This window comes from Chiloscyllium plagiosum, chromosome 21, assembly GCF_004010195.1.
Source record: "Chiloscyllium plagiosum isolate BGI_BamShark_2017 chromosome 21, ASM401019v2, whole genome shotgun sequence".
Taxonomy (NCBI): Eukaryota; Metazoa; Chordata; class Chondrichthyes; order Orectolobiformes; family Hemiscylliidae; genus Chiloscyllium; species Chiloscyllium plagiosum.
In genome coordinates this window covers 1,572,244-1,587,592 of record NC_057730.1, presented here as the reverse complement: position 1 = coordinate 1,587,592, position 15,349 = coordinate 1,572,244, and the positions used below count along the sequence as shown (strand labels likewise).

General features: G+C 42.3%; 1 protein-coding gene across 3 annotated transcripts in view; it reads right to left on the bottom strand.

Annotated features, from left to right (window-relative positions):
• The window catches only part of LOC122560473 (protein tweety homolog 3-like), a 301,083-nt gene that overhangs the window by 183,731 nt on the left and 102,003 nt on the right, over window positions 1-15,349 (bottom strand). For all 3 annotated transcript variants that reach the window (XM_043711109.1, XM_043711111.1, XM_043711110.1), the window contains exon 2: window positions 572-738. In XM_043711109.1, the coding sequence (XP_043567044.1) occupies window positions 572-738 (167 nt within the window). The remainder of the gene's footprint in view (window positions 1-571; window positions 739-15,349) is intronic.

Below are 15,349 nucleotides of genomic sequence, written 5' to 3'. Positions count from 1 at the left end.
GCCACAGTTTAGAGAGAGGAGAAAGTGAGGTCTGCAGATGCTGGAGATCAGAGCCGAAAATGTGTTGCTGGAAAAGTGCAGCAGGTCAGGCAGCATCCAGGGAACAGGAGAATCGACGTTTCGGGCATAAGCCCTTCTTCAGGAATGAGGAAAGTTTGTCCAGCAGGCTGGACAAACTTTCCTCATTCCTGAAGAAGGGCTTATGCCCGAAACGTCGATTCTCCTGTTCCTTGGATGCTGCCTGACCTGCTGCGCTTTTCCAGCAACACATTTTCGGCACAGTTTAGAGAGAGACAATTGCAGGGGAGTTTAACTTGCGGAACAAGGCTGAGAAGACAGGACCAACACTGTCACCTCAGCTGATGCATGAACTGAACCTGCGCTGCTGGTATCATTCTGTATCGTACATCAGCCACCCAGCCAACTAAGTTATATCAAAATATATCAGAACAGAGGGGAGTTCGCTGTGTTGGCAGGACATATAAACTTCATCACAGATTAAAAACATTTTCAAACTCTGAAAAGGGTCTATAAGCAAGACACTAATCTCATGCTGGAGGAGCTTTCTTACCTGCACACAAGTGTTGCAATGATGACGCACCATGCTGTACAGCAGCAGTCTGCATTTGGCTGATCTTCATTCTTCCTCCGACAACACAGCCAAAAGGAATAGAAGAGAAGGAAAAGGAGGTTGAGGGAAAGGCAGACCAGCGCAACTCCACCCAACAGCAAAAGTGACTGTAGGAAAAAGAGGAGGGAAAAAAAGTTAATAATGAGTTAAATGCATCAACTAGAACTACTTCTTGTAGCCCTTAAATTTAGAAATATTCGCAGTGAATTTAAGGCAATCACTTAACAGAGGGCTGAAGAAGTTTCTTGTTTATCTGTGTATCAGTGAGTACATGCAGTTGTGGCAAATATATTGGTTCAGTATATCACTGCTAAGTTCTGGGGATGCAGTGATGGAAAACAGGAGTACAGGAAAACCCAGCTTTAAAGCATTTGCAAAACCACATTATACCATACAGCAGGCGTGGAAATTATAACAGCAAAAATAGAAACTGTTTACAGTTTTACAGAGGATGAACCCAAGCTGGACAGAGTCAAATTTTAATTCACGCTGATAAGTTACCTTCATTTTTAGAAATGTGCTGGAATTAAGTAAATAAGACTAAGAGAAACAAGGTCTCGAAATTGCTGGCATTTGAGCAAATTTGAATTTCAATTATTACTGTAGGCCAAAGTCAATCAACAATTCCAGATTTCATATACAGCATTTTTGCCTTTTGTTCCTAAAAAGAGAAGTACTTAAATGGTGGCTTTTGAAAAAAGCATACTTAATGTTTTCAACATTGTAAAGAAGGTATACATTTAACTATGTGCACTTTCATACTGTTACACTGTAAGGCCCACACTGTACAACAAGAAGGAGCATGCAACAATTCAGCATTACTGTGAAGCAGACTGGAAGAGCAGACCTTTGTGACAAGGACAGTGATAGTGGGGGATTAAAAACTAACAGCAGACAACCCCTTCAACCTGCTTTTACTTGTACAGCTGAAGTGTGATGCTCCAAGGAAACTGGCAAATTGATGTTCTGCATCTTTAGATTGACCATGTGGTTTAAATCAGGGAATTTTAATGCAGTCAACTACAGTTAAAAAATTCACTTTTAAAACCATCTTTTTAACATTTAAGTATCTCCCTCTGCCCCCAAGATCAAATTTGTTCCACAGTCACAGACAGCAAGATGTGACTGATCGTAACAGAATCAATAAGATATCTCAGGAATTCCCAATCCTCTAGCTTATGGTGGAATTTCAAAGTCAGTCTGAGGGATAGCAACGTGAGTCTCAAACCAGTGTCACCAATTTAAATAAGTGCAATCACGAAGGTATGAAGAAAGTATCGTCTAAATCAGGCTGGGAAAATAGACGAAGGGGAAAGTCAATAGACAAGCATTGGCAGTCATTTAAATAGGTCATTCAGATAGGCGGCATGGTGGCTCAGTGGCAGGGGGGCACAGTGGCAGAGGGTCACAGCGGCAGGGGGTCACAGCATGATGGCTCAGTGGTTAGCACTGCTGCCTCACAGTGCCAGGAACCTGGGTTCGATTCCAGCATCGGGCGACATTCTCCAGTGTCTACGTGGGTTTCCTCCAGGTCGTTGAAGCAGAATAATAGTAGCATTCAAGAAGCACCTGGATGAATACTTAAGTAGGAAGGGAATAGAGGGATACGGATTACGTAAGTAAAGACAATTTTAGTATGGAAGGGCAAAATGTGTCGGCGCAGGCTTGGAGGGCCGAATGGCCTGTTCCTGTTCTAGGATGCAACTAAGGAATCGATAACAGGGGATAAGGAAATGTTAGATAATTAAAACCACTACTTTGCAATGGTCTTTACAGTGAAGGCCATAATAATTAAACTAAAGATATCAGATAAGCAAGATATCATTGAGTGGAAAAGTCTAGAAACAGTCTCGATCACGAGGAACGAAGTGTTTGACAAGCTACTGGGACTGAATGCAGACAAGTCGGTAGGACCTAATGGCATGCAAGAGTCTTAATGCAAGTGACTGTAGAGTTAATGGAAGTACTTGTCAAAATATTCCAGAGGACAGATGGAAGATCACCAACATGACACTCCTATTCAAAAAATGAGACTGACAGAAACTATTAGCCAGACAGCCAAAACATTTGTCATTGAGAAAATGCTGGATTTCATTATTGAGCAAGAATTATCAGGACATTTAGAAAAGTTAACAATCAAAGAGTCAACATGGTTTTCTGGAAGTCATGTTGGCTAAATTTGCTAGAGTTTTTTGAGAATATAACAAGCAGAGTTGATAAAGCAAAACAGGCTTGGATTGCAAACAGATTCAATTCTTCAGTCCCTTAGTAGGCTGATTTGTACGCAAGTCAGAACACAATGCAGCCATCCATAGGTAGAGGAAATGTTCATGTCGGATGTTTAAGATTACACCCCTGTGACTGGGTTCATAAGTATGAACATTTGTAAGTTGGGCCTCCTGGAATTTGGATTGTCTGAAGACTTTCAATATGGTTCCTCATTAAAGTTTATTGAACAGGATAGGTGCTCATGGTATTGGAGGTAATGTATTTGCATGGATTGAGGATTGGTTAATACACAGAAGGCAGGGTTGGAATTAATGGGTCGTTTTCACGTTTGACCTAACAAGTTCAGTCCCACAACGATTAGTCCTAACCTCTTAATTATTCACTCCCTATATTAATGATTAAGAATGAAGCAGCATGTAATGCAAATTTGCTGACAATGCAGAAAAAAAGTGAAGGCATGTTGTAATGAGGACATAAGAGTTGAAATAATCTGCAAAAACTCAGTTTATTGTATGAAAAATGCAAGGTCATGCATTTTGGTAATAAAAGTCCAAATCCAGATTACTACTTGAATCGAGAGAGACTTAATAAAAGTACAACGCAGCAGCTCAGCACTGTTCTTTTGCATGAAAAACACATGTTAGCATATAGGTGCAGCAAATACTTAAGACATCATATGGAATTATGGCCTTTATTACTAGGGTTTCGGAATTTAAAAACTTGAAAGTGGTGTTACAAATATGCAGGTGTTGGTGAGGTCCCACCTCGAGTACTGATTGTCATATGTAAGAAAGGATATTCTGGCATTGGACACAGTTCAAAAGAGATTCACTCGGCTGAATCCTGGGACAAAGGATTGAATTATCAAGAGTGGCTGAACAAGTTAGACTTTGCTCATTAGTACTAGAAGAATGAGGGGTGATTTTATTGAATCATTCAAGATTCTGAGACAGCTTCACAGAGCAGATGTTGAGAAGACATTGGGGAATCTCAACAGTAACAGAATAACAGACCACTTATTTAAAACTAACATACTAAAGGATTTCTTCTCAGAATGTCTGAAATTCTCTACTCAGGAAAGCTTTGGGGTCTAACTCATGAAGTATTTCAAAAGGAGGTAGAAAGAGTTTTAAAACGGAGGATTGAAGGTGAGGAGGAGCTGGCATGAAAGATGAGTTGAATCTTATCGGCAGATCAGCCATGATTTTACAGAATGGCATGGCTACCTGAAATAAAACAGAGAACATAGAACAGTACGCCCTTCAGCCTTCGATGTTGTGCCAACCTTTTATTGTATTCTATTATCAAACTAACCTACATATCCACACTTTTCCATCATTCATGCGCCTATCCAAGAGTCATTTAAATGTCCTTAATGTCTCTAACACCATGACCACTGCTGGCAGTGCATTCCACGCACCCACCATTCTCTGTGCCAAGAACCTACCTCTGATATCCCCTCTAAACCTTCCTCTAATAACCTAAAAATTATGCTCCCTCCTAATAGCCACTTCTGCTCTGGGAAAAGGTCACTGGCTTTCCACTCTATTTAGGCCTCTCATCATCTTGTACACCTCGCTCAAGTCACCTTTTACACTTCTTCACTCCACAACCTAAGACATGCTCCCACAACCTAAGACATGCTCTCCAGTGCAGACAGCATCCTGGTAAATCTCCTCTGCACACTCTCTAAAGCTTCCACATCCTTCCTATAATGAGGTAACCAGAACTGAACACAATATTCCAAGTGTGGTCTAACCAGGACTCTTATAGAACTGCAGCATAACCTCACAGCTCTTAAGCTCAATCCCCCTGCTAATGGAAGTCAACATACCATATGTCTTCTTGATAACCCTATCAATTTGGGTGGCAACTTCGAGAGATCTATGGACATGGACCCCAAGATCAGTTGGTTCCTCCACACTGCCAAGAATCCTGCCTTCAACCCTGTATACTGCATTCAAATCCGACCTTCCAAAGTGAATGATTTCACACATTTCCAGGTTGAACTCATCTGCCACTTAACAGCAGAGCTCTGCATCCTATCAATATCCCGTTGCAACCTACAACAGCCCTCCAACTATCTACAACTCCACCAAACTTCATGTTATCGGCAAACGTAGTGACCCACCCTGCCACTTCCTCATCCAAATCATTCATCAAAATCATAAAGCATAGAGGTTGCAGAACAGATCCCTGCGGAACACTGCTGGTCACCGAGCTCCAGGCTGAATACTTTCCATCCACTACCACCTTTTGTCTTCTATGGGCCAGCCAATTCTGTATCCAGACAGCCAGATTTCCCTGTATCCCATGCCTCCTTACTTTCTGAATGAGCCTACCGGGCGGCACGGTGGCACAGTGGCACAGTGGTTAGCACTGCTGCCTCACAGCGCCAGAGACCCGGGTTCAATTCCCGCCTCAGGCGACTCTGTGTGTGGAGTTTACACATTCTCCCCGTGTCTGCGTGGGTTTTCTCCCACAATCCAAAAATATGCAGGTTAAGTGAATTGGCCATGCTAAATTGCCCATAGTGTTAGGTGAAGGGGTAAATGTAGGAAAATGGGTCTGGGTGGGTTACGCTTCAGCGGATCGGTGTGGACTTGTTGGGCCGAAGGGCCTGTTTCAACACTAAGTAATCTAATATACCATAGGGAACCTTAAACACCTTGCTAAAAATCTATATACACCACATCCACTGCTCTACATTCAGCTATACGTTTTGTCACATCCTCAAAGAATTCAATAAGGCTTGTGAGGCATGATCTGCCCCTCACAAAGCCAGACTGACTATCAAGCTCTGCTTTTCCAAGTAATCATAAATCCTGTCTCTCCTCTACAATAATTTGCCCACCACCAACGTAAGGCTGACTGGTCTGTAATTCCCAGATTTTTCCCTATTCCCTTGTTCAAGAAAGGGAATAACATTTGCCACCCTCCAATCATCTGGCGCTACACCAGTGGACAGTGAGGACACAAAAACCATCGCCAAAGGTGCAGCAATCTCCTCCTTCGCTTCTCGTAGAAACCTTGGACATATCCTGTCTGGCCCAGGGACTTACCTATCCTCCTGTTTTTCAGCATTTCCAGCACATCCTTCTACTTAACATGAAGCTGTTCAAGCGTATCAAGCCTGTTTCATGCTGTCCTCACAAACTACAAGATTACTCTCACGAGAACGCCTCGGGGTTTTCCTTAATCCTACTCACAAAACCTTTTTCATGCCCCCTTCTAGCTCTCCTAAGTCCATTCATCCATTCCTTCCTGGCTACCTTTGAACCCTCTAGGGCCCTGTCTGATCCTTGCCTCCTCAACCTTAATTAAGCTTCCTTCTTCCTCTTGACTGGATATTGCATATCTCTTGTTATCCAAGGTTCCTTCACTCTACCATCCCTTTCTTGTCTCAGTAGGGCAAACCTATCCAGCAATTGCAGAAAATATTCCCAAAACAACCTCCACATTTCTGTTGTGCATTTCCCTCAGAATATCTGTTCCCAATTTATGCTCCACAGTTTTTGCCTTTTGATATTGTGATTCCCCTTTCCCCAATTAAATACTTTCCCATACTGTCTCCTCCAATCCCTCTCCACGACTACAGTAAACGTCAGGAAATTGTGATCACGATTTCCGAAGTGCTCTCCCACTGACAGATCTGATACCTGACCTGGTTCGTTGACAAGCACCAAATCCAATATGGCCGACTATAAGGAATCCTTCCTGCACATACCTGACAAAGTCTACTCCATTCAAACTAAGGAGGTTCCAATCAATATTAGGGAAGTTGAAGTCACCCATGACAGCAACCCTGTTACATCTGCATCTTTCCAAAATCTGCCTCCCAATCTGCTCCTCTGTGTCTCTGTTGCTATTGGGGGACTTATAGAAAACTCCCAATAAAGTGACTGCTCCTTTCCGGTTTCTGATTTCCATCCATAATGACTTAGTAGACAAGCCCTCCTAGACGACCTCCCTTTCTGCAGCTGTGATACTGCCCCTGATTAGCAATACCATTACTCTTTACCTCCCTCCTATTCCTCTTGAAACATCTAAACCCTGGAACATCCAACAACCATTCCTGCCCTATGATAGCCAAGCCTATGTAATGGCCACAACATCATAGTTTCAAGTACTGATCCATGCTCGAAGTTCATCACCCTTCTCCTGACCTTTCTTGCATTAGAATAGACACACTTCAACCCATCACACTGACTGCAACTTTGCCCTTATCAACAGTCTCTCCTCCCTCACAGACTCTCTGCACATTTTATTTGCCTGTTCACAACTACCCTACCCTCGGATCTGTATATCTGGTTCCCATCCCCCACCAAATTAGTTTATACCCTACTGAAGAGCTCTAGCAAACGTCCCGCCCAGAATATTGGTTCCACTCCTTTTCATGTGCAACCCGGCTCCTTGTACAGGTCCCATCTTCCCTAGAAGATATCCCAATGATCCACATATCTAAAGCCCTCACTCCTACACCAGCTCTGCAGACATGTGTTCAGCTGCACTCGCTCTCTGTTCCCAGCCTCACTAGCACATGGCACCAGTAGCAATCCTGAGATTACTACTGTTTCTCCTGCCTTTTAGCTTCCAACCTAACTCCTTACATTCACTTTTCAGGTCTTCATCCCTTTTCCTAGCTACGTCATTGGTATCGATGTGTACCACGACTTCTGGCTACTCACCCTCCCTCTTAAGAAACCTGTAGACTCAATCCGAGACATCCCTGATCCTGGCACCCAGGACACAACATAGTATTCGGGAGTCTCGGTCACGACCACAGAATCTCTTGTCTGTTCCTCTCACCATTGAATCTCCTATCACTATCGCTTTGCTACTCTGCCCCCTTCCCTTCTCAGCTACAGAGCCAGGCCTAATGTCAGAAACCCGACCATTGTGGCTTTCCCCTGGTAGGATCCCCCCACCCCCCACAACAGCATCCAAAGCAGTATACTTATTAGTGAGGGAACAACCACAGAGATACCTGCACTCACTGGCTATTCCCTTTCCCTCTCCTGACGGTCACCCAGATACCTCTATTCTGTACTTAGGTTTGACTACCTCCCTATAACCCCCCTCTATCACCCCCTCAGTCTTCCGAATGATCCGAACCTCATCCAGCTCCAGTTCCTTAACGCAGCCTGTGAGGAGCTGGAGTTGGGGGCACTTCTCAGAGGTGAAGTCAGCAGGGAGACCAGGGGTAACCCTTACACCCCACATCCTGCAAAAGGAACATGCAACTGCCCTAGATTCCATCCCCTCTGCTCTAAATTGCCAAAAGAGATATATTAAAAAAACCTTACCTTAGGGCCTGAGTGTCCTATTCCTGCTCCTGTTCTAATGTAAATGCACATGAGGAACCATAAAATATGCAGAACGGGTAAATAGGGCCCTCATTTCAAGTAAAGTGTCACACAATGAAAGAAGTTTCACAGTTACTTGTAAACACAACTGTTGGGATTTTTGCAGCACAGTGATGGATACGACTGGAAAGAGAAGGAAAAAAGATGAATAAAGATATTGATGTTCTGATCTAAAACAAAAAGGAGGTATATGTTAGGTATAGACAGCCTCTTGCTGAGATATTGTTTCATTGATAGTCACAGGTGAGGTGCCGGAAGACTGGAGGTTGGCTAACGTGGTGTCACTGTTCAAGAAAGGTGGTAAGGACAAGCCAGGGAACTATAAACCAGTGAGCCTGACGTAGGTGGTGGGCAAGAAGTTGGAGGGAATCATGAGGGACATGATTCAATTATATGTAATCGAAAAGGCAAGGACTGATTAGGGATAGTTCAACATGGCTTTGTGTATAGGAAATCATATCTCATAAACTTGACTGAGTTTTTTGAAGAAGTTACAAGAAGATTGATGAGGGCAGAGCGATAGATGTGATCTATATGGACTTCAGTAATGCGTTCGACAAAGTTCCCCATGGGAGACTGGTTAGCAAGGTTAGATCTCACTGAATACAGGGAGAACTAAGCATTTGGATACAGAACTGGCTCAAAGGTAGAAGACAGAGGGTGGTGATGGAGGGTTGCTTTTCAGACTGGAGTGCCACAAGGATCAGTGGAGTGCCACAAGGATCAGTGCTGGGTCCACTACTTTTCATCATTTATATAAATGATTTGGATGTGCGCATAAAAGGCATAGTTAGTAGGTTTGCAGATGACAACAAAATTGGAGGTGTAGTGGACAGAGAAGAAGCTTACCTCAGATTACAACAGGATCTTGATCAGATGGGCCAGTGGGCTGAGAAGTGGCAGATGGAGTTTAATTCAGATAAATGTGAGATGCTGCATTTTGGGAAAGCAAACCTTAGCAGGACTTATACACTCAATGGTAAGGTCCTAGGGAGTGTTGCTGAACAAAGAGACCTTGGAGTGCAGGTTCATAGCTTCTTGAAAATAGAGTCGCAGGTAGATAGGATAGTGAAGGCAGCGTTTGGTATGCTTTCCTTTGTTAGTCAAGAGTATTAAGTACAGGAGTTGGGAGGTCATTTTGCAGCTGTATAGGACATTGGTTAGGCCATTGTTGGAATATTGCGTGCAATTCTGGTCTCCTACCTGTCAGAAAGGTGTTGTGAAACTTGAAAGGGTCCAGAAAAGATTTAGAAGGATGTTGCCAGGGTTGGAGGATTTGAGCTATAGGGAGAGGCTGAACAGGCTGGGGCTGTTTTCCCTGGAGCGTCGGAGGCTGAGGGGTGACCTTATAGGTTTACAAAATTATGAGAGGCATGGATAGGATAAATAGACAAAATATTTTCCCTGGGGTGGGGGTCTAGAACTAGAGGGCATAAGTTTAGGGTGAAAGGGGAAAGACATAAAAGAGACCTAAGGGGCAACTTTTTCACGCAGAGGGTTATACGTGTATGAAATGGGCTGCCAGAGGAAGTGGTGGAGGCTGGCACAATTGCAACTTTTAAAAGGATTTAGAAGTATATGGGCCAAGTGCTGTCAGGTGGGACTAGATTGGGTTGGGATATCTGGTCGCCATGGACGGGTTGGACTGAAGGGTCTGTTTCCGTGTTCTACATCTCTGTGACTCTATGACAACTGGGATCAAGTGAATCTCTTGACAAGTATAAGGGGTTCACAGACATTCTTCAGAGTTAAATCAGGAGGGTTAAAAGGGAATACAAGATAGCCTGGACAGATAAAATTAAGGATAATCCAAAAAGATTCCACAAATACGTTAAGAGCAAAAATGCAACTAAAGAAAGAATAGGGCCCCTTAAAGATCAACGAGGTCATCAATGTGTGGAAGCACAGGAAATGGGAGAGATATAAAACAAATATTTTGCATCAGATTTTACTGTGGAGAAAAACATGAAGGCTAAAAAACTCCAGGAAAATATTTTGAGGCATAGATAGCCAGAGAATATTTCCCAGGGCAGAAATGGCTAACACGAGGGGTCATAGTTTTAAGCTGGTTGGAGGAAAGTATAGAGGGGATGTCAGAGGCGGGTTCTTTACACAGAGAGTTGAGAGAGCATGGAATGCGTTGCCAGCAGCAGTTGTGAAAGCAAGGTCATTGTGGACATTTAAGAAACTACTGGACATGCATATGGTCACAGAAATTTGAGGGTGCATACATGAGGAACAATGGTCGGCACAACATCGTGGGCTGAAGGGCCTGTTCTGTGCTGTACTGTTCTAAAAAAATTAAATAAATACTGATGTCTTGAAAACAGTCAGCAATACAGAAGAGGTGGTGCTGGAGGTCTTTTTTAAAAAAAAATAACGGTGGATAAATGTCTGGAACCTAATCAAGTATATCCTAGGATGTTGTGGGGAGTTAGGGAAGAAATTGCGGGCCCTTAGCAGATGTATTTAATTCATCTTAAGCCATGGCTGAGATGCCGGAGCACTGGAGGGTGGCTAATGTTGTGCGTTTAATAAAGAAAGGCTGTAAGGAAAAGCCTGGGAACTATAGACCGTGGAGTCTGAGATCAGTGGTTGTTAAATTGTGGAAGGAATTCTTAGAGATAAAATTTACATTAATTTGGAGGGACAAGGTCTGTTTGGGGTTATTTAGTGTGGCTATGGGATACCATGTCTCACAAACTTGATTGACTTTTTGGAGGATGTAACCAAAACATTTGATGAGGGCAGACTCATAGACATTGTCTCCATGGACTTTAGTAAAGCCCTTGACTAGGTTCTGCATGGCAGATTGATTAGTAAAGTTAGATAACATGGGATTCAGGGTCAGTTTGTCAACTGGATACAAAGTTGGCTTGACAGGAGACAGAGATTGATGTGGAGGGTTGTTTTTCAGACTGTGTCCCTCCCCTTAAGCCTCCTGGAACAAGGTTCAAACCCCAGTTGCTCTAGATGTACATAATTCCATCCCTGAACAAGGTGATTTGAAAACACTTAAAGGCTGTCTTGTGGCATAGTGGTGCCATCTCTACCCCTGGGCCAGGAGGCGCGGGTTCAAGTCCCACCTAGTCCAAATGTGTCATAACATCTCTGAACAGGCCGATTAGAAAAACAGGTGAAATAAGAATAATAATTATTTTAACAGAATCTCTACAGTGTGGAAACAGGCCATTTGGCCCAACAAGTCCACACCGACCCTCTGAAGAACAACCCATCCAGATCCACTCCCCAACTACTAGGTACAACTCAGTAAAAACAACCTAAAAATATATTTTTTTGAACCAAAGTGAAGTGCTGGAGTACAACACCATTTGAAAAGATCGCACTTATTCATTTGGTAAAACCAGTTTCTTCCTGTCACAGGATAAGTTGCTACATAATGAACCAAGATCAGGAAATGAAAGTACAAAATCCAATGTATCAAGAAAACAAAAATAAAATGCATAGGTCAGAAACATCTAGAGACATAAGCTGCAACCTTACCAAACAGCTAGTTGTTGCAAAATGCATCATTTTTGCAGGGTCATAATCTTGGGATTACTGCCTGTGCCACATGGCAGTGAGGCTAGGAATAGGAAGACAATAGTTAAATATGTGACTAAAGAGCTGGCATAGGAGGGAGGGCTTCATTTATGTGGATTATTGGGATGTCATCCAGGACAAGTGAAGACTTTACAATAAGGACAGGCTGTACCTAAATTGGGGCACAAATATTCTGGCAGCAAGGTTTGCTAGTGCCACTCAGGAGGATTTAAACTAATCTGGCAGGCGGACAGGAACCAGAACTGCAGGTTAACAAATAAAATGACTGAAGAGGAAACAGAGACTAAGGCCAGTAAGAGGAAGAACAGGCAGGGAGAGGTTTCTCAACACAGTGGGACTAGTAGTCTGAAGTGTATCCATTTCAATGCAAAGAGTTTGACAGGTGAGGCAGATGAATTAGAGCCTGGACTATATAGCTATAGTGCTGTTACAAAGAGAAGGACAAGACTGGCAACTTAATGTTCGGGGATTTAGATATTTCAGGCATAATAGAAAGGGATGTAAGAGAGGTGGGGGTGTTGGGTGACTGGTTCGGGAGAATATCACAGCTATACAGAGGGAGGGCACCTTGAAGGGTTGATCCAGCAAGGCCACATGGGTAGCGCTCAGGAATAGGAATCACTTTCTTGGGATTGTATTACAGTCCTCCCAATAGCCAACGGAAGCTAATGAAACAGATATGTCAAGATGCCTCTTAAACATTGCTATTGTATCTTGAATAAGCAAACACTAAAGGAAAACAAACTGAGTAGAGGCAAAAGGTTTTTAAGTTCAGAAAGGCATCATGTGTCGGCGCTGTACTGTTGGAAGGCCTGTGTCTGCGCTGTACTGTTTTCTAGTTTTTTTACTGAAATGGAGCTGTTATACAACCAGAAGCCATGTATTATAATAGTGAGAGATCACCCACAGACAACAATGCTCTAAATGTGGGCAGGAAACTAGTCTATCAATAATGATGGAATCAGAGAAGTTAACATCCAAAAAGCAATAATTAAACGTTGACTCATTTTCACTGTTTTTATCAGAGCACAAAGAAACAGAAACAGCTGGTGCATATGGAGTTTTATGTAAATTCTGGCAGAGATATTAATGAATCAATTAAGACAGCAAGCATGTACACTTGCATTTGCATTCATTAATTGCCTATAACATTCTCCAACCAATATTTTTCAAGTCCAGCAACTACTGTTTTGAAAGTAAGCACTGTAACCAGTCAAAAAAACAGTAGAAATCCCACAAACTGTCATTTGGTTAGTGGGCAAATATTCTGTTTTGAGGGATACTAATAATTAGAACACAGGGAGAACTGCCTTTCTCTTGTTCTCATTGTGCTATGGAGTCATTACTCTGCAGGAGACCTGTAATCAAAGTTTTACTCATCAGAGTTGCAACCTCCAATATCACCGTACAAATAGTAATTTGAGAATGGAGCCTAAACCCATGATTTTCAAACCTGGAGGATAGAATGCCACCATTCGATCAAGGCTGGAACAAAACACAAATGTTTTATAAGAGGCCATTTAGTACGACATAAACAGCAGTGGAGTAACATGGTTGGAAAGCTGATTTGCCGTTTACTTATTAGCACTTCCCATTGGCTTTATTATCCAAAAAACTTAAAATCTTTGGCTGACTGATCAGATCTTTTCCTGGTTCTCTATGAAAAGTAAAGTCATTCAATTCATTGACAATTTCTCTTGATTACAATAGCTGCTGTTTCTTTGTCCTTTATTTTCCAATGCTAACCTCCATTGTATTGTTTTAATTTCAGATAAAGGGTTAAACCCATACGCTGGCCTATTTTTGCTCCTTGCAAATGTGGAACATCCTGCATTTTCCGTTTCTTTGTTTCAGAGTTTCCTTTTTCTCTATAACTAACAAGTGCTAACACCTGTAAATCCTTTGAAATTGGAAGGTTGGCATGTCCCTCAGGTCTGTTTCCTCCAGTTAAAAACTCTTCTTCCATAAGGAACAGCTTTTCTGCAATTATTCGATCAAACTTAAAAGATTCAAAAGTATCAAATCTTCCCGCTTACCCTTCTTGGCTCCAAGCAAATGAGCTCAGTAACTCCAGTGCCTTTTATCCCTGATACCACTCTACTAAATTCTTCTGCATCCACTCTGAAATGCAGTACCCAAGCTTCATCACACCAGTATTCTATGAAGATTTCGTACAGAATTCATACTTCTGTCAACTGTCTCAAATGTATATAAAACCAGGGATCTGAATGTCTTTGTAATAGTATTCTCAATTCCCTTTCATTATACTGCTGTGACTGCAGTTGAAGTTAATACCAGGCAAGTGGAATTCTAGTTTGAAACATGTTTGGACAAAGCATTAGTTTAATTTTTGCAATTTTGTTATTGCGGTCAGTGTATGTATTCACAATGTTCTTTTAACAAAAGCACAAATTGCTTTTTCCTTTTCTGTATAATAAATAGTTTTACAGTATACAAGGAATTGGAAGAGTCTTATAATAAGTATTAGGACAAAGGTTTCAACCTCTTTACCATCAACAACAACTTGATAAACCTCAGTGAAGGGTTATCCTGTTTCTATTTTGAAATTTCTGGTTCAGTGACATGCATATACTTTGTTTCTTTCCAACAAACTTTTACATATATTGGTGCGAATTCTTTGTTCAATGTCTCTTCCTGGGACCATTAAACAAATTTATCAACAGGTACTTATTTCTTGACACGGAGTCCTGAAACTCTTCTTCTGTTTCTGAAGCACTCTCTTAGAGCCAGTCATATTGCATAAATCAACTCAGCCATGCCAACCAGTCATGCCAATCCGACCGAGTCCCATTTGCCAGCATTTGGCCCATATCCCTCTAAACCTTTCCTATTCATATACCCATCCAGATGCCTTTTAAACACTGTATTGTAGTATCCGCCTCTACCACTTCCTCTAGCAGTTCATTCCATAATACTCACCACAAGTTACCCTTCAGGTCTTTTTAAATCTTTCCATCTCACCTTACATCTATGTCCTCTAGTTTTAGACTCTCCCATCCTTGGAAAAAGACATTAGTTATTCACCCTATCCACGCTCCTGATCATTTTCTAAACCTTGACAAGGTCATCCTTCAGTGTCTGACACTGCATGGGAAAAAAAAGAGGCCCACCTATTCAGCCTCTCCCTATAATTCAAATCCTCCAATCCCAGCGACGTCCTTGTAAACCTTTTCTGCACCCTCTCAAGTTTAACAACATCCTTCTTATAGAAGGGCAATCAGAATTGCATATAGTATTCCAAAAGTGGCCTCACCAATGTCCTGTATAGCTGCAACATGACATCCCAATTCCTATAATCATTGCTCCGACCAATGAAAGCAAGTCTGCCAACTATCTTCTTCACTATCCTGTCTATCTGGATCCCAATTTCAAAGAATCATGCACCTGTACCCCTAGGTCTCTTTATTCGGCAACACTTCCCAGAGCCCTACCATTAAGACCATAAGACATAGGAGCGGAAGTAAGGCCATTCGGCCCATCGAGTCCATTCCGCCATTCAATCATGGCTGATCAATTTCTGCCTTGAAGACATTTAGCA